This window comes from Callospermophilus lateralis, chromosome 5, assembly GCF_048772815.1.
Source record: "Callospermophilus lateralis isolate mCalLat2 chromosome 5, mCalLat2.hap1, whole genome shotgun sequence".
In the NCBI taxonomy this organism is placed as follows: domain Eukaryota; kingdom Metazoa; phylum Chordata; class Mammalia; order Rodentia; family Sciuridae; genus Callospermophilus; species Callospermophilus lateralis.
In genome coordinates, this window is record NC_135309.1 from 143,036,951 (window position 1) to 143,057,923 (window position 20,973).

The 20,973-nt window shown below is 38.5% G+C and overlaps 1 protein-coding gene and 1 pseudogene across 1 annotated transcript in view; one reads left to right on the plus strand and one right to left on the minus strand.

The window, feature by feature from the left end:
• Positions 1-14,594, minus strand: part of Golph3 (golgi phosphoprotein 3) — a 35,567-nt gene extending 20,973 nt beyond the window's left edge. Inside the window, exon 1 of the mRNA XM_076857339.2 lies at positions 14,054-14,594. Within this exon, the coding sequence (XP_076713454.1) occupies positions 14,054-14,278 (225 nt within the window). The 5' untranslated portion in view covers positions 14,279-14,594. The remainder of the gene's footprint in view (positions 1-14,053) is intronic.
• On the plus strand, positions 1,031-1,084 carry LOC143400610 (U5 spliceosomal RNA; annotated as a pseudogene).
• Positions 14,595-20,973: the final 6,379 nt, after the last annotated feature.

Here is a 20,973-nt window from a genome sequence, read left to right on the forward strand (position 1 = left end):
GGACATACAATCAATCAATAAGTACATGAAAAAATGCTCACCATCTCTAGCAGTCAGAGAAATGCAAATCAAAACCACCCTAAGATACCATCTCACTCCAGTAAGATTGGCAGCCATTAGGAAGTCAAACAACAATAAGTGCTAGCGAGGATGTGGGGAAAAGGGTACACTTGTACATTGCTGGTGGGACAGCAAATTGGTGCGGCCAATATGGAAAGCAGTATGGAGATTCCTGGGAAAGCTGGGAATGGAACCACCATTTGACCCAGCTATCACCCTCCTCGGACTATTCCCTGAGGACCTTAAAAGAGCATACTATAGGGATACTGCCACATCAATGACCATAGCAGCACAATTCACAATAGCTAGACTGTGGAACCAACCTAGATGCCCTTCAATAGATGAATGGATAAAAAAAATGTGGCATCTATACACAATGGAGTATTATGCAGCACTAAAAAATGACAAAATCATGGAATTTGCAGGGAAATGGATGGCATTAAAGCAGATTATGCTAAGTGAAGTTAGCCAATCCTTAAAAAACAAATGCCAAATGTCTTCTTTGATTTAAGGAGAGCAACTAAGAACTGAGCAGGGGGAAAGAGCATGAGGAAAAGATTAACATTAAACTGAGATGAGTGATGGGAGGGAAAGGGAGAGAGAAGGGAAACTGCATGGAAACGGAAGGAAACCTTCATCGTTATACGAAATCACATATATGAGGTAGTGAGGGGAAGGGGCGGGGGGGGGGGGGAGGGAGAGAACTGAACAACAACAAATGAGGTAGAGAGGGAAGATGGGAGGGGAGGGGAGGGGGGATAGTAGGGGATAGGAAAGACAGCAGAATACAACAGTCACTAATATGGCATTATGTAAACATTGTGAATGTGTAACTGATGTGATTCTGCAATTTGTATTTGGGGTAAAAATGGAAGTGCATAACTCACTTGAATCAAATGTATGAAAGATGAAAAAAATAGTCATATTATTGAAAGGCAAAAACAAACAGCACACCTTGAATATTCTGGTTTTTCTTCAAATCGCATACATCTTTCACCTTTTACTAAAGATTTCCATGGAGAAACTGGGCCATGGCACACACCTGTAATCCCAGCGGCCCAGGAGGCTGAGGCAGGAGTTCAAAGCCAGCCTCAGGAATTTATCAAGACCCTAAGCAACTTTGTGAGACCCTGTCTCAAGATAAAAAATTTTAAAAGGGCTGAGGATGTGGCTCAGTGGTTAAGCACCCCTGGATTAAGAAAAATCACACCTTAAAAGCAGCAAAAGAAAACTGACTTACCACATCCTAGGAAAAAGGGGATTACAGATTAATAAATTCTCACTGGAAACACTGAAGGAATTAAGATAACATTCAATGTACTGAAAGGAAAAAAAAACTGTCAACGAAAACTTCATACACAACAAAACTATTCTTCAAAAAAAAAGAACAAAGCATTTGCAGATAAACGACTGAATTTGCTGCTGGCAAGCCTACTTTACAAGAAATAAAGGACTCCTGTTGATGAATATAAATAATATCAATCTTTTATATTAAGATAAATAAACATAAGGCTATATATTTCCTCACTGGCCTTTTAAAACTGACTTAAAAGTAGATGATTTCATAGAACAGCATTGTTAGGGTTATAACTTATAAAGCTCAATACTTCCAACGATAATTTCATACAGGAAAGGGAAGTAAATAAAGCTTCCTGGAGCAAAATTTATATTTCACCAGAATTTGATTAGTATTAATTTGAAGAATATAATAAAATGAAGGTGCATATTGTAATTCTTTAGCACAACTACACACACACAAAGGCCTCAAATAGATATAAAACCAAAAAAGTAAGTAATTGTAATTTTCTATTTAACACCAAAGGTGAGAGGCAGTATATAGCAAGACAGACTTCAAACATTCCACAAATATGATTCTGTCAATTAAGAATTTACCCAGAGGGAGGGGGTTGTGGCTCAGCAGTAGAGCACTCACCTAGCACGTGCGAGGCCCTGGGTTCATTCCTCAGTACCACATATTAAAAAAAAAAAAAAAAAAAAAAAAAGAATTTACCAAGAGTATGGCTTAGGGCAAGACACACATATGATCTATTTTAATAGTTATTTCCAAGTTGGGCTGGGGTTGTAGCTCAGTGGCAAAAGTGCTTGCCTAGCATGTGTGAGGCACTGGGTTCAATTCTCAGCGCTGCATATAAATAAATAATAAATAAGTAAAAGTTAAAAAAAAGAAATATCAATCTTAAAAAGAAGCTATTTGTAAGTCAACTAGAGTATTTTAAAAACTGATGAATAGCATATAAAGAACTGAGGAACAAAGTTAAAATACACTATACATATCTAATGGGGTACCTAGAAATTGAAACTAAGCAAATACGTAAGAACTGGAAAATGTGTGAAACTATGTATATTTGTACATGATGTAATTGGGTATCTAGAAAAAAATGAAAAAAACGACTGAGAATAAATTGGCAGGATTATAAAACTGATATCAGCAGCAGTTATATACAAAATATAAATGTGAATATATAAAAAGTTAAAATACAATTGAAAAGACTTCAAAGTACCTAGGCAAAATCTAGCTAAAAAGGGCCTTAAAAACTCTTTTGAAAGACTTAAAAATAGACTTGGGCAATGAAAAGATTTCTCATTCTTGGATACAAACTCAACATTATGAAGTTACGAGGTCTCTTTAAGCAACTTATAAATTTAATATGATCCCAATAAAAATAGCAACAGATGTTTTCCCTCTGGAGCTATTCAAATTAAAAAAAAAAATGTCTGAAGAATAAAAAAAAAGAAAGACTAAAGTTAGGAAAACTTAAGGAAGTAAAAAGCAATATGAGCAGACCAAAGTGGAAGCTGTCCTAGGAGATACTGAAAAAAATTTAGAACTCTTTAGAACTCTAGTGCTGGGATACTGATCCGCACAGGAATAAAGAGACTAAAAAAAGTAAGTTCAGGGCTGGGATGGCAGCTCAGTGATATCGCGCTCACCTACGACATGTGGCAAGACAGCGAGTTCAATCCTCAGCACCACGTAAAAATAAATAAAATAAAAGGTATTGTATCCGTCTACAACTAAAAAGACTTTTAAAAAAAAGTGAGTTCAGAAACAGACCCATGTATTTTACTGAAACAAAATACATGATAAACGTGTCATCTCAAATCAATTTGAATTAGCCATTTTAATCAGTAATGTTGAGATAATTTGATAGCCATTAGGAAAAACAAAATGGGATCCATACATCATTATACTGGATGAACACACTGAAAGATATTCACATAATATAATACTATGGAGTCACAAAAGATCTCTATATAGCTGGGCACAGTGGCACATACCTGTAATACCAGCAACTCAGCAGGCTCACACAGGAGGATCAAAAGTTCGAGGCCAGCCTCAGCAACTTAGTGAGACCCTGCTTCAAAAAAGAGCTGGGGATGTAGCTCAGTGGCAAAGCATCCCTAGGTTCAATGCACAGTACCAAAAAAATGGAAGGAAAAAAAAAAAAACCCTCTATAGTGACAGAGAACAATCTTCAAAATATAATACATAAAAAGCAAAGTACAAAATGGTACTTTTTTGTATATTGGGAGAAAAGCAAGAATATAAAAACATACATTCATATATAATCATATATATATATAGTCTTGCTAAAAAGCACACCTTTTCCCATGTTACTCGTAGTAACCCAAGCTATGATTATGCTCCAAAATTTCCTTTTTAAGCAATCTGCAACTCAGAATGTATTCCTCCACAGAAGTAATAACCAGGCCTCGGACCACTAGGACCTCTACTATCTCCAATTTAAGTCAATCCCTTAACAACCTGGCAAATCTATCTGCTGCTTCCCCTGGTCAAAGTTCTCACTACTCTCCATCACAGCTATTTCAAAATTCCATTCTCTCCAATTCCTGAATTCAGCTCATCTGCAGATTACTTCACAGAAGCAATAAATCAACCCAATAAACTCAATCTTACCCATACATGTTCGTTTGTCTGGTTACCAAAAGAAAACTGCCCTGCCTTCTTCTCATTCTCTTAAGACTTACCTTTGTTCACAACTCCTGCCTTCCTAAATACCTTAAAGTTCTTACATATACACCAGCACCTCCCTGTTATTAGCATTCAAAATTTTCAAGTTTGCCCATCATATGCAGGAGATTAAGGACCAACCCTGTCCTAACTTCTTTCCATTCACACCAAACTCAAAGTACAGTCAAAAAGAAGTCTCCCTTTTACTTCCCAGTCCAGGGCACCATGATAAAATTCTTAAGAAAAAGGTTTCATTTAACTCCTCCACCTTCACTGCTGATGGCATTCCCTTAGCTTCTACAACCCCTCTTCTGGCTTTCCTCTGGCAACTACTGCTAAGAGGCATTGACAGGTTACTCTACCTATTCCTTAAAAGTATTGCTCACTGGCCTTTTCTCAGCTCATTTACACACTTTCTTGAGACATCTGAAGCACTCTCACTTGTTTAGAAAAAGAATTCAAATAGAAGTACAGGAGAGAAAATTAAACTACCTCCTCCCTCCCCTTTCATCCCTCACCCACTCTTCAAGGTAACATCATTAACACTTGGGACATATCCTTCCAAATCCCTTTTTAAAATTCACATAGTCATACTCTGCCATAAACTGAGTACCTACTATATGTTAAAACTATGCTAAGCATTTGATGTATATCATGTCCAAAGATTGTACATCCTTAAAAGCTAAGAAATCCTTAGAAGATTATACACTTTATTCTTCTAGTTTCACAAGATTGTGGAACTCTGCTCAAGGAGAAATGAGGAACTGCCAATTACTCATGCCCAAGAGCAGTGGACTCTAGATATAGTTATATCACTACTACTTCACACTGTCAATATTTGAAGTTGAAACACTTTGAAAAGTTCTATAGAAGTATATAGAATAATGGAGGCACATAAATTTTCTATCTAGTCAATATAACATTTATTATATAGTGGTCTCTGCATGCTTTTCTTACAGCAGAAAATCAATCCCACTTAGGAGGCAGAAGCACAAAGTTGTATACAAAGTTAAAGGCCCAGTTCATGACTACATTTAAATACAAGGATCTAAATTACCATATATCAAGGAAGATGTTCTAACATGAAGTCATTACAAATAATGAAACATTTTACTTCTGAGTGTGCCAACTGAAATTTTTCATGAGCACATACCATGAAAAATTCTCTTTACTGACATGAGAAGGTGATCATTGTGTGTCATTAAGAGAAAGAATGTTAATAGAACATGTATCATAAGATAGTCCACTCACTTTTTAAATAAAAATGAGCAAAGGCAAACTCCTTTAAAATAAGACTATAGAGTTGGGCCTTAGCACATACTTGTAATCCCAAAAGGAGGCTCAAAACTTATCTCCAGAAGTGCACAGTGGTAGAGTACCTGTAGTCCCAAAATTTAGAAGGGTGACACATAAAGATCACATGTGCCCAGGAGTCTGAGACCAGCCTGGGCAATTCATTGAGATCTCCTTAAAAAAAAAAAAAAAAACACTTAAGTGCTCATCTCCTCTCCAACATTCCTCTTTGGTCACCCCTCACCTACAGGTATTTATTCCACTCCTTAGAGTACTCAACACCTACCCATTCTACCACTGACAACAGTCCCTTTTCCCTTCCTTACAAAATCTGGAAAAACAGACCATGACCAAGAGCTCCTTCCCTTCAAAAAAATTCTCTTAGCTGGGCAGGGCGGTGTACCCACATGCCTGTAATCCCAACAGCTTGGGAGGCTGAGCGAATTCAAAGCCAGCCTCAGCAATAACAAAGCGCTAAATAGCTCAGTGAGACCCTGCCTCTAAATACATTGCAAAATAGGATGTGGCTCATAGGTTGAACGCCCAAGTTCTATTCCCAATACCACCCCCAAAAAAATTCTCTTCTCTTACCAGTTATTAATATAAAAAAATTACAAGTAGAAACAACCCAAAGCCCATGAATGGATAAATATAATAGGAACTATAATGGATTATTATTTTAATATTTTATTAGTTGTTCATGGACCTTTATTTATTTATATGTGGTACTGAAGAATGAACCTAGTGCCTCACACATGCTAGGCAAGCGCTCTACCACTGAGCCACAACCCCAGCCCCTATAAGGGATTATTATTCGGTCTTAAAAAGAATAAAATTGTGATACATGGTACATATGAATAAACCTTGAAAAGATAAAGTAAAATACACACAAAAGGGCAAGTGGTTTCATTTACATGAAGTACCTAGAAGAGTCAAATTCATAGAGACAGGAGCTGGGCATGGTGGCATACACCTGCATTCCCAGCAGCTTGGAAGGCTTCCAAGTTCAAAAACAGCTTCAGCAATTTTAGAGAGACCTTGTCTCAAAATAAAGAATAAAAAGGGCTGGGGATGTGGATCAGTGGTTAAACACCTCTGGGTTCAATCCCTGGTATCAAAAACAGAAACAAAAAATTCAGAGACAAAAAGCAGGACAATGGTTACCAGGGATTGAGGAGAGGGGTAATGGGGAATGAGTACAGAAATTTCGGTATAGGATGATTAAAAAGATGTGGGAATGGTGATGGCTGCAAACCAATGAATGTATCTAATGCCACTGAATTATACACTTTAAAAAAAGACTTAAAATATTTTGTTATGTATTGTGGTAAAATTACCACAGTTTTTAAAAGCTTAAAATTATTGGCTTTCCTTTTACTCTCCTAGACTCTCAGATTAAGAGTATGGAAGGGAGCTTTACTCCTACTGTTTCTAGCCTAGAACTCAGGACACTGCAGTAAGGTCCTGGGTTCCATTCCCAGCACCACACAAAAATATTAAGATTTCCAGCTAGTACACTGGTGCACAATCATAATCCCAGCTACTCAGGAGGCTGAGACAGGAAGATCACAAATTTGAGGGCAACTTGGCGACTCAGTGAGACCCTGTCTCAAAAAATAAAAAGGGGTGGGAATAGCTCAGTGGTTGAGTGCCCCCGAGTTCAATCCCTGATAGCCAAAAAATAAATAAATAAAATATTTACCGAATGCTAGTTATGTGTCAGGCTGAAATAATAGTGAAAAATCTGAAGAGCACCATAATTAAGTTTTGTAGTTTATTGGATGAATTCTGACATACAGAAAGGAAATAAACTTTAAAAATAGAGATTTTCTAACATTTGTACCTACAGTAAATGGTCTGGCACAGAGAATGTGTTCAATAAACATTGAGCTCAATAAACATAGACATGGTTAGAATCCTAGATGTGGTAGTTACACTTCTCCTAAATTCACTTACGGGAACTCTGGAACAGGCCATGGAAATGTTGACTTCATATTTCAAATCTTTTTTGTTTGTTCGTTTGGTACTGGAGATTGAACCCAAGGACTACCATTGAGCTCCATCACCAGAGCTCATTTTCTTATTTCGAGACAGGGGCTTGCTATGTTAATTAGGGGCTCATTAAATTGCTGAGGCTAACCTCAAACTTTCAATCCTCCTGGCTCAGCCTCCTGAGTTGCTGAGTTTACAGTCATAAGCCATCATACCCTGCCACTTGTAACTAAAAATCCAACTCACTACAACCATGAAACCTGAAGTTTTCTACAGTCAATTTCAGGAGGAATAAGAAGAATGAGACAAACCAAAAACAAAAACCTTAAACTAAAACAAAAAAAGAGCTCCATTAGGTCAATTTTGACTTTTGGGGGGTCATGAAAGTGTTTTGACTATTATTGAAAGTTACAGCCTTTCCCCAGGAAAAAACACACATTTGCTCAAGGATCACAAAGTTTCTAAATCCCATCTGTTGACTCCAATTTAGGAATCCCTCCATTAAAGGAATATGTAAACTAAATACAATTTATTAAGTATAAAAATAATTTTAGTTCAAAATGTATTTATGATTAAAAAAATATGAGGGAAGCCCGGCATGGTAGCACACCCTGTAATCCCAGCAGCTCGGGAGGCTAAGAGGAGGATGGAGAGTTCAAAGCCAGCCTCAGCAAAAGTGAGGCACTAAGCAATTCAGTGAGAGCCTGCCTCTAATAAAATACAAAATAGGGCTGGGGATGTGGCTCAGTGATTAAGTGCCCCTGAGTTCAATCCCTGGTACTCCCCCCAAAATAAATAAATAAATCATTTATATGTGTATATATTTTTATTTATTTATGTATAACTGCATAGTAGAGGGACCCTGGGTTCAATTCCCCAATACAAAAAATAAAAAATAAAAGTATATTTACCAGAAAACTCTTTTGGTAAATGCTGTACTTTACTCTTCGTTGTATTTTTAATATTTATTTTTTAGTTATAGGTGAACACAATATCTTTATTTTATTTTTATGTGGTGCTGAGGATCGAACCCACTGCCTCTCACATGCTAGGTGAGCGCTCTACCTCTGAGTCATAACCCCAGCCCCAGTTATATTCTTACAGATCAGGTTTATCAAACAATTAACAAGAAAACAGCCTGTTTTCCATGTTAAAATTCAAAAACTTCAAAGTATACTAAATGACATTTTAATACCATAATATGATACTAAAAGAGGTTGCAGTCTTTCCAGCTTTGAAAAGAGAAACCTAAACCATGCACATCAGCACAGGCATGAGGGGACAGATAGACATCTCAGAAGGCTTTATTAGACTTTCGAATTACTAAAAATCTTCGACAACATGAAATTCTGAATATTTGTTGAATGTATTTCTCATTTACAAATTTGTCGTGTACAAATGGCATACATCAACTGCAAATGTGGAAAGAATTTTTAAAAATCAAAGTTATACATCTTGACAAGTACTATATTTCAAAGTAGTGACCATGGAAAAATTTTCCCCATTTTTGGAGCCAGTGTAAAAACCACAAGTCAGTCAATTAAATTCAAATAACTAAATTTTAAATTTAATTATTATCCAGCTCAAGCATCTACTTATTTCTTTAAATTCAGTTGTACTGAAACTGTCTACAAACATAGAAATACAACCTCTAAAAAAAAAAACTTTCCTGAAGGTGTTGGAACTTACAAAATAAAAACCACATTAGAAAAAGACCATGAATAGAAAGAAAGAAGCTCAAAAAAAAAAAAAAAAGAAAAAGTCAAAGAAGAGTTTGATTCATACATGGACACTACTTTGAAAAAAATCTCCAAAGAACTGTTGCTCTTTCCAGACCCAAAACCTAAGGAAAAAACATCTTGACTAGACAATTCTGGCTGCAGCATAAAAGGTTAGGAGAAGATGATTCAAGAGGCCACCACAGAGTTACACACAATGGGGAACTCTCAATGACAGAACCAGGAAGACGTGGTGGAAAATTAAACAAACGTCCACAACACTACAATCAAAACCATTTTACTTGAGAATTCCAAAGCTCAGAGAACTTCAATATGTAAAGCAAATAATACATCTGGACCACAACTACGTTTCTCTTCACTTCTCTATTCCATAGGCAAACTTTGTAACTGGCAGTTTAAAATAATCAAATCCAACCTTAAAACACTAAGATTTAGTGCTTGCCTCACATGTACAAGGCACGGGGTTTTAAATTCAGTTGTATTATTCAGTGTCCCCAGGACCACAAAAAAAAAAAAAAAAAAAAAAAGCTAAGATTTGCCACTAAAGTTATTCAAAAGTAACCTGAGGGGCTGGGGATGTACTCAGTAGTACAGCACGGGTTGGGTTGTTTCAACAGGCACATACACATTATATGAAAATAACCTATTAGGGCTGGGGATGTGGCTCAAGTGGTAGCGCGCTCGCCTGGCATGCGTGTGGCCCGGGTTCAATCCTCAGCACCACATACAAAGATGCTGTGTCCACTGAAAACTAAAAAAAAATAAATATTAAAAATTCTCTCTCTCCCTCCCTCTCACTCTCTCTTTAAAAAAACAAAATAAATAAATAACCTATTAGTACAGGTAATTATCAATAAAATGAAAATGCTCTATTGGAGGCATCTATAGGGAAAAAAGAAATAAGGATCACTAGCTCAAAGCCAGCCTGAGCAACTTAGTGAGGCCCTCAGCAACTTTCTGAGATCCTGTCTCAAAAAATAAAAAAGGGCTGGGAATATGGCTCAGTGGCAAAGTACACCTGGGTTCAACTCCTGGTACCAAAAATAAGTAAATAAATAAAAATAAAAAGGTTGGAGATGTGGCTCAGTGATTAACTGTCTCTGGGCTCAATCCCTGGTAACAAAAATAAATTCAAATTAAAATAAAATGGGAGGGGTGGCCTGGGGATGTGGCTCCATGGTAGAACTTGTCTGGCATGACTTTCATACATAGCACAGCAAAAAATAAATAAATGGGGAAAGAAAAAGAAAAATACCTACCACTTTTGCTCTCCCTCCCCCTCAAATACAAGGAGGGAAGGGCAGGGATAACAGAAATTAGCAAATTAATTGGAAGGTGAATTCAAGTATAAACCTAAACCTATCTGTAATCCTTGAAATGCCATTGAAGTAACCTATGCCACTGATTCTTTACCCAGAGTGAGCAGCAGAATCCCCTAAGGGGCCTAGGCATCTGTGTTTTATAAAAGCTGGGAAGGAAAATCACTGGTAAGAAAATCTGAAATGTGCACTTAAAAAAAAAAAAAAAAAAATCAATCTCCACGACTTTAGACTCACCCCTAATAGGCATTGTGAAGCCAGACCATCTGCTTATTGGCAAACTGAACCTTCTGTTCAGTAAAAGGAAGGAAGAGACTTGACTCAGAATATCAAAGTAATCTTTAAAATATTGTAGATTGTGTTAAAAGTAAATTGGTAGTACCCTAGGTACATGTATGATGACATGAATGATGTGACTACTTCGTGTACAACCAGAGAAATGAAAAATTGTGCTCCATTTGTGTACTACAAATCGAAATGCATTCCACTTCCATGTATAACTAATTAGAACAAATAAATAAATTTTTAAAAAAGAAAATAACAATATTTTCAGCAATAATATTTAGTGATAAAGGTCTGGGGCTATAGCTCAGTGGCAGAGCACTTGCCTGGCATGTGTGAGGCACCTGGGTTCGATCCTTAGCACCACAAAAACATAAAATAAAGGCATCCTGACCATTTACAACTACAAAAAAATAAAAAATAAAAAATATTTAGCAATAAATATTTGAAAACTAAAAAATATTTTCCTAATAACCCATAGGTCAAAGAGGAATTCCAAAACAATTTTTTAATATTTTAAATTGAATGAAATAATGTAATTTGTGAGATATTAAAAAAATAAGCAAATTGGTATGACAATAAGAATAAACAAACGACAATTTCACACAACATGGACTGACCAATGAAGAACAAAAGCCAGACACAAATAAAAGTACAAAAACCAGACAAAATTAAGTCTATCCTGAATTTTAAAGTTAAGCAAGTGGTTATTCTCAAGGAAAAGATAGTGACTAGAAAGAAATTCAAGTGAGGTTTCTGGAGAGTTGGTCATAAACTATTTCTTGCCCTACATAATGATTTAACAGGATTCAGTTTGTAAAAATTTATGTTTATTTGCATTTTTCTGCAGGTTTATTGTCATCCAACATTTTTAAAGAGCCAAAATATGTAATTAATAAACCTGGGTTTTTTAATCAGAGTAAAATTTCATTATTAAGAAATTTATTTAAATGATTTTAATTTAAAATAAGGCTATAATATATGCACATATGTATGTATATATACATATATGTAAAACATGTCCAACAATAATGACTTGCCTAAAGTTTAGCTTTCAAATATCTTAAAAGTACTCAGATATTACAAAAGTGGTTAAGTTAAAATAAACATAGTGCATTTACTAATCCATATTACTACAGTTTAGAATTTATTAATAACAAATTTGGTAAGTTGAAATCTAATATTAATAAGCATAAATGCCTACGTTTGGGGTAAAAAAAGCAATTCCTGCCCCCTAAAAAGGATGATGTAAGACATGGGAGAGGGGGAACTTACCAAGCAGGAAAACATGAATGGATGAGTTTACAGTACAGGTAATTACTATGTGAGTATGTGATGAAAGAAAAAAATAAAGGTTAATCTCTAAAACCAAAAAGACAAATGCAAAACCCCAGATCACAACTCCTCAGACCTGCCTACAAAAAGCAGGGGAGGGGAGCCCTATGTGGTTGTTGAAATCAGCAAGAAGAATTAGCTATTGTGGACCTTGTCCATGACTTGCAAAATATAGTGACTAATAACAAACATATCAGATGGTTTCAATTACCTTCCAAAGAACTTCAAATTGTCTAAATAGTGTAAGTATCATTAAATATCAACAAATTCTTTAATTATGTTCTTTTGAGGCCCAATCACAGAAAACAGCATGGTAACAGCTTTAAACATGAAGAGTTAATACATATTTGGGGGGAAAAAAAGAAGAGGTACTTATTATAATTCCTCACACTTAGTGACTCAACACCTAAAGTTACTTTTTGTTTTAGCATTTCTTTATAATTTAGTTTTACACAGTTTTATCCAAACAGAAGTATCAAAAACTAAATTATTACCAGAAATGCTTGCTTTCTTCATTCTGCTTTTTTGATATTTTCTAAAATGGGGGGGGGGGGGGGGCTTAAATAAAAATGTTTAATAGTCTTCTAACAAGATTCCAAACTCTGAAACCTAAAAAAGGTCAAGTTGAATACTTTCTAAATCACATTTCTGGACATTAATATCTAGTTTATTCATCCTCAGAAAAAAGGAAATTCACATATGGCCTACTTTTATCATCACAACTCGGCAATAAACAGATACTGGGGTCCCTTTTACAGTCAAAGAGACATCAACTTTTTTCAAAGTGGCTGTTATTTATTAAGATCTGAGAAATCAAGATATTGCAGACGCCCTAGACATTTCTATCAAGGTAAAACTTAATGCATTAGATTACTAAATTACAAACTGTCCATAAAAAGACTCATCTATGCCTGATAAAATCTGGGGCATTAGGAAAAGAAAGTTTTATTGGGATGAAATCTTTTGCCCACCTTCCCAAGTGAAAAATTAACTTAAAACAAACTTCTGCATCTGACTCTCAAAAGATGTTGTCTAGTTTCCACACTAAGGTAAAAAAGCTCCTAGGGCCACACAAGTCATCATTTATAGAATATACAATCATGTATTTATGTACAGATCTCTTTAAAATTCAGTTTTGTAGCTGGGTGTATACGTGAAAAAGCAAATAAAACAAAATAGTTCTATTAGAGTCTAGACGTGAGTATATATAAAGATGTTCACTGTAGTTTGTTTCCCCAACTTTTCTGTGTGTGATAATTCTGGATATTAGGATGAAAATGATCTATTTCAAAAGTCAGAACACAAATATCAATCGCAACTACAACCTACCGTTCATCAAATTACAAACCTAGCATTTCAAGCACTTTACGAAAAAAAACCGTTCCTTTAAAACGTCAAAATTTTCTTCATAACAGTCAACTAATAAAATTTAACAGCAATATTAAAGATAAACTCTCACCTAAAGCAAGATCATCTAGAAAGTCGTTTTCCAAATTTCAAGACAACTTATGACTTTCAACTTTAATGGGAAAAATAACTTTTTCCTCCGAATTTTTTCATAACACCAAATGGTATACCTTAATCTGTTCAAAAGAAAATACAAATCCCCTGACAAGCGGATCTGTGGACCCCTCCAGGTCCTAAAACCCGCAAAACCCAAGAGTTCAGGGCGCTGGAGGTCCTGGGTGTTCGGTCTAGCGGGCAGTCTCCAGGGTGGAATTGCAACCTAGGATCTACCCAGGCTGAACAGGCAGAGAAAAAGCGAGGAACAAACGCAGACTGCCGGGTGTCGAAATGGAAAGAGACTGTGAAAGGGGGAAGGAAAAATCCAAGCAATCTGTGCGAGGAGGATCTGGAAAGCACCGGGCGGCGCAGGAGAGAGCCAACTCAACACTCCTCGGGGCAAGCTGGGCGCTCCTGGCCTCGGGGCTCAGGAGCGAGGAGGGCAGGTGCGCGGGCCCAAGGCCGGCGCCCACCTGGAGCCCACCTGGGGTCCGGGCCCCGTGTCGCCGCCCCCGCCCTGCCCGCCCCGCCCGCACCTCTCGGTCCTTGAGGCCCAGCAGGAGCACCTCCTCCATCAGGGTCAGCCGCGTTTCCTTGGAGTCGCCCTTGTCGTCGTCGTCCTGCTCGTCGCGGCGGCTCTGAGCGTCGTCCTCGCCGCTGCCGCTGCCGCCGCCCGCCGCCCGCTCCTTGTCGGCGGCGTTACGGGAGGCCTCGGTGCGCCGCTGCACCAAGCCCGAGCTGCGTTGGGTCAGCGAGGTCATGGCTCGGGCCAAGGAGCCGCGCCGGGCCGAGAGGGACGCGGGACCGACCGGGTCTCCCTCCTCCTCCTCCACCTCCTCCTCCTTCCCCCGCGGCCCCCGACCCGGGCTTCCGTGTTAAATCACTGTTGTGGGGCGACGTCGGTCGGCAACTGGTCCGGGAGCAGTCATGAGGAGACGGGTCGGGGTGAAGCGGGTGGGACCGGCGTCGGCAGGGCGGGAGATGAGCGCCTTCCTGCCGGCGGCCGCTGCCCCAACACAACCCAAGCTCCCCAGCGGAGGCCGTGGCAGAGGCCTTCCAATATGGCGGCGCTGGCTGACGTCACCAGAGGATGTGGCAGAGCCGGCGAGGGGCGTGTCCGGGGGCGCCGGAAGCGGCTGGATCGGGCGGGACTCTTGGTCTTCACCGCCCACCGCTCCCGGCCTGCGAGGTTCGCCCAGTCTCTCAGTCCCTACGTACCCTGGCGTCCGCTCCCACACTCGAGACGAATCCCGCGTCTGTCCGCCTCCCCGCTTCGCCTCACTACTCGGGCTGGAGCCTGAGGCCCCCATGACCCCCTACGGGTGCGGTCCGATCCCGGGCGCCCTAGGTGGACCCTGCTCGGCTCGTAGCTGTCCCCTTAGCACCCCAGACACTGTGGCCTTAAGAGGAAGCTCCTGTCTTTGCGTCCGGGATCCCGCTTGGACGCCCGGATCCCCGCGAGCTGCAGGAAGGACTTTGCTCGCTGCTGGTGAGGTGCCAGAGGTGCGCTCTCTGCCGGGACTTCCTGGCCCTTAAGAAGGAGCACCTGCATCCAAGTGGCTCAAAGTGGACTGGTAGTGTTTTCCAGGCGTAGAGAGGTTAAACAAATTGACCACTGACTACTGCTGGTAAACCTTTTTTCCTTCCTTGCCTTCGACTTGTCCAGTAAAGTGACCAGGGCTCGGTGAGTGCTGTACACTTAGTACTGAACACGGTAATACACTCGACCTTAACGATCCTTTTATAGAGACAATAAACCTGTTGGGTTTCATGCCACGTCTTTGTTCACATTAAATCTCTAAGTAATGACTAGGTTAAATCCTCGTGGAGTGCTTGACAGTTTGTTCAAACCATGTTCGAGAATAGCAGTCAAGGGCTGGGATTGTGGCTCGGTGGCAGAGCACTTGCCATACACCTCAGCACCACGTAAAAATAAATTTAATAAAAGGTACTGTGTGCATCAAAACTAAAAGAAAGTGAGAAAGAGAGAGAGAAGGAAGGAAGGGAGGGAGGAAGGAAGGAAGGAGAAAATTTTTTTAAAAAAGGAATAGCTGTCAAACCGGAAAGCCTGAGGGATTTGGAGGAGTAGGAGAGGGGAGCTGACATTGTGGGTCATCCTTGTATTGTTTCAAATAATGAACACAGGCTGTGGCTGAGCAGTGGTTTAGATAGATTTGTTTCCCCCTCCACAGATCCAGAACTCCTATGTACCAGATCATGCCCAGGAAAGTGAGAATGCTCAATGACGCCACTGTGGAAGGGTGTGCACCAAGCCTACCTGACCTTTTTCCTGTCTGGGCAAAGTCAGTTTCCCCCCAGCCAGTTTCTCCCATCCAGGTCCTTTCCAACTTTTTGTTCTTTCATCTCTCTTCCAGTTCTTTACCAAATAAATTAATATTTTGCATGTTTCTTTGTGAAAGAAATGTAATTAATTTATTATGTGACTTAGTCAAATCCATAAAATTGTATGTACATAAAGAATGAAATAGTGGCATTAGCAGGTAAATGGATGGAAATGGAAACCATCATGCTAAGGAAAATAAGACTCCAAACATAATGTTGAGTGGTTCTCTCATATGTGGAAGCTAAAGTAAAATAAGGGAAAGAAGGCAGTGTCACAGATTGGATATCAAATATATAGGGAAGATCAGTAGAGTAGGAGGTGGAGAAAGGAAGGAGGAAGTATGAGAAAGGGGAGGAAATTTGGAATGAATCTTTAACAAAATCATGTTACATGTATACATAAATGTGCCAAAAGAAAATCCACCTTTATATGTAGAAAATATCAATCAAAAATAAATAAAAGAGCCAAAGAGAGTAGAGTAGAGGAAGGAGAATAGGGGGAAGAAGGAAGGGAGTGGGAGGTAAGGATTGAAATCAAATTCCTTGCATGTATGACTTTGTCAGAATGAACCCAACTGCTATGTGTAATGCTCTAACTTAAAAAAACAATGTGTGTGTGTGTCACACACACACACATATTTTTTTTAACTGTGTAGCCAAAATCTTCCAGCACTGCTCCTGTTTATCCAGTTGGCCCCACCCCCTGCTCTCTTGAAGATTCTACAATATGCCAGCAATTCTCTGATAATCTTCCCTTTAAATGTGAAGCCAAACATCCCTCCACTTGAGTGTGGGCCAGACTTAGTGACTTTTCCAATGAAGAGAATGTGGCCAACATGACTGTGTGTGACTTCTCAGACTAGGTCATAATATTCTTTGCAGCTTCTTTCTTTCTCCCATAATCCCATCATTCACTTTGGAGGAAGCCCACTGCCATATCATGAAAACAATGGGAGAGCTATTCACTAAGAGACCACTGGGCAATGACAAAGTCTGTATGAATTTATCACAGTGAAGCTTTTGAGAAACATATAAAATTTCCAAAAGGATCCATCATGTAGGTGGGTATATACAGGGACTTTGTGCCTTAACCCAATAAAAAGGCCTTGTAAGTGAAACTATAAAAATACCAGAAGAAAACCATGGATGAATTATTTTATAACAATAGAAAGGAGAAGCATTTATCACCATGACACAAAATCTGATTTAAAAAAAAATTTAGGATTACATATTCACATAAAGTTGCAAAATTATTACAGAAGTATCTTGCATGCCCTTAATCCAATTTCCTCCAGTGGAAACATATAACTATGATATGCTGTCAAAACAAGGAAATGAGAAGTGAATATTAACACAATTCACACATTATTCAGATTTCATTGGTTTTTATATGCAGTGTGTGTGTGTGTGTGTCTGTGTATGTAGGTCTATGCAATTCTACCATATGTACTCAACATCACAATTAAGATCTAAAGCTGGTTCATCACAACAATCCTCATGCTACCCCTTATAGTCACAGCTGTCTCCAGCCTCTCACCCCACCCCATTTGTAACCTCCGGACCAGAGATCTGTTCTCGATCTCTATTATTCTGTCATTTGAGAATGTTACATAAACGGACTATATAGACTTTTGGGATTTGCATTTTTCTTCTGCATAGTTCTCTTGAGATCTATCCAAATTGTGTATATCTATAGTTTGTTTCTTTTTATCTTTGAGTAGTATCGGATATGTTTCTTTTTATCTTTGAGTAGTATCGGATAGTACATGTGTAGTACAGTTTGTTTATTCATTCATTGAAGGACTTTTGAGTTGATTCCACTACTATGAATATTTACATGTTTTTGTGTGGATACAAGTTTTCAGTTGTCTGGATTAATTTCCAGAAGTACAATTGGGAAGAAAGGAAGGAAGAAACAAATAAACCCAAGAAATTGTTTTCTAGAGAGGTTGCTATTTTACATGCCCAGACTAACTTTTTATGAAGCATAGAAATATTATTAAAAATAAGTAGCAAATCTTTCAGAGGCATGCAATAATTTTTTTTCTTTTAAAATATGATATGAGAACTATAGATGTGGCTTAGTGGTAGAGAGCTTGCATGGCATTCATGAGGTCCTGGGTTTGACCCTCAGTGCTGAAAAATAAAAAGTAAAAAGAATTGGGCAGGAAAAATGTAATCAACCATTAATTATATGTCAAAGAAGGCTCTGTTTTACATGTTGCTTTTATTTATTTATTTATTTTAATATTTACTTTTTAGTTTTTTAGGTGGACACAATATCTTTATTTTATTTTTATGTGGTGCTGAGGATCGAACCCAGTGCCTCACACATGCCAGGCATGGCACACTTCCACATCCTCAACCTACATGTTGATTTTAGACTGAAGGATAGGTCACAATTCTTCAGTCCCTGTAATCATATTTTTACATCCTTGCTGTGGCCTTGTAGCAGCAGGAGTATACTTTCTCACTCTTTTTTTTTTTTTTTTTTTTAGAGAGAGAGTGAGGGAGAGAGAGAGAGAGAATTTTAATATTTATTTTTTAGTTATCAGCGGACACAACATCTTTGCTTTGTATGTGGTGCTGAGTATCGAACCCGGGCCGCACGCATGCTAGGCGAGCGCGCTACCACTTGAGCCACATCCCCAGCCCCTACTTTCTCACTCTTGATGTCAGTTTAACCCAAGTCTTGACCTCGGAATTGGCCACCTGACTGTCTTTGGCAAGCAGGATGTTACTGATGTAAAGCAAATCGAGGCTTGAAATATGCTTGTGACTTGGGCTTGTCTTCTTTTGCTCTCGCTAACCACCACGATTCGAAGAACTTCTTTCATGGCTTTGAGAATCACTTTGGATAGTCTCCCAGAGTTCCAAAAGAAGGAGAATGGAGCAGGTAGAAGCAAGCCCACAACCTAGAGGCAAGCCTGCAAGCCTGCAAGCCCAGTTGAGATCAGCAGAGCCATTCAAACTACCCATGATTGTATGAGCCAGAAACAAAGGTTATTTTATAAGCCACTAATTTTTGTGTTGTCAGATAGCAGTAGGTAAAGAATACTGATAAGTTAGCTCATTTAGTTCTCATGACATCCTGTGTACCATAATTAGCCCCATTTTACAGAAAAGGAAACAGGCACAGAGTCATTCAATATCTTACCCCAGGTTACACAATGGCTCCAGAGGCCACATTCTTTACAAGGACCTGATAATGACTCAGTGTTTTTAGGGTCCAACAACTACATAAAGTGGTCTTCCTCATGACAAACATAAAAGCCTGAAACAAATGTAAAGTTTCAAAGGCTTTAAATTTCATCTGATTTTTGAATAAGTAATAAATTCACATATTTTATTTTCAAAAATTGAATAAAAGGCCTGAACACAAACACATTGTATTTCAACCCTGATGTCCATCTATTGTGAACATAATCCCAAGATGGCTGCCATGGTTCCCGCCCCCTGGTGTCCACACTTCTGTGTGATCCCTTCTCTTTGAGCCTGGGCAGAGCTAGAGTCTTGTTTCTAACAGAGTATGAACAAAGGTGAAGGATGTTACAGATATAATTAAGGTCCTAACACTTCCAGATAATCAAAAGAAAGACTACTGGGCTTAGCTGTAATACCAGCTACTTGGAAGGCTGATGCAGGAGGATGTCAAATTTGAGGATAGCCTGGGCAATTTACTGAGACCCTATCTCAAAATAAAATAAAAAAGGGCTGTTGCTCAATGTTAGAGTGCCACTGGGGTGCAATCTCCAATTCTGAAAAAAAAAAGCATTAAAGAAAAGAAACTACAGGGGCTAGGGATATAGCTCAGTTGGTAGAATGCTTGCCTCAAATGCACAAGGCGTTGGGTTCAATCCCCAGCAACACAAAAAAAAAAAAGAAAAAGAAAGAAATTACATGGGCTGGGGATGTGGCTCAAGTGGTAGCGCGCTCGCCTGGCATGCATTGCGGCCGGGGTTCGATCCTCAGCACCACATACAAACAAAGATGTTGTGTCCACCGAAAACTAAAAAATAAATATTAAAAAAAAAATTAAAAAAAAAAAAGAAAGAAATTACAAAGAGATAACACTTCACACCCATCAGGAGAGCTATAATAAAAAGATATACTTATCAAGGGTATGGGGAAATTGGAATGTTAAATGTTATAGCCACCTTAGAAAAAGTTTGGTAAATCCTGATAGGATTAAATATAGAGCTACCATAAGATCTAGCAATTACAGTTCTAGGTATATACCCAAGATAAATTAAAATATATCATTTATACAAAAACCTAAACATGGCCAAGTGGGCTGGCTCATGCTTGTAATCCCAACTACCCCTGAAGTTGAGACAAAGGATGGTAAGCCTCTACAACTTAGCAAGACTGTCTCAAAATAAAAAATAAAAGAGGGGGCTGGGGTTGTGTTGAGGCACTGGGTTTAATCCTCATCACCACATAAAAAATAAAGGTATTGTGGCAACCTACAACTAAAAACTAAATATTAAAATAAAGAAATAAATAAAAAGAGGGATATAGCTCAATGGCAAAGTGCCTCAGAGTTGAATCCTCAATAATGGGAAGAACCTAAACACAAATGTTCATACCAATACAGTTCATAAAGCCATTCAAATGTTCATCAATTGAACATATCCACACCATGGAATAATATTAGACAATAAAAAGGAATGAAGTACTGGTACATGCTACAACATGGATAAACCTTTAAAAATTATTCTAAGTGGGGGCTGGGGATGTGGCTCAAGTGGTAGCGTGCTTGCCTGGCATGAGTGCGGCCCGGGTTTGATCCTCAGTACCACATACAAACAAAGATGTTGTGTCCGCCGAGAGCTAAAAAATATATATATATATGTATATATATATATAAATATTCTAAGTGGAATAAATCAGTCATAAAAGACCACATATTTTCCTTAGAAAACTTGGAATGGAACTTCCATTTGACCCAGCTATCCCTCTTCTTGGTTTATACCCAAAGGACTTAAAATCAGAATACTATGGTGACACAGCCACATCAATGTTTATAGCAGCTCAATTCATGATAGCTGAACTATGGAACCAAACTAGATGCCCTTCAACAAATGAATGGATAAAGAAACTGTGGTTCATA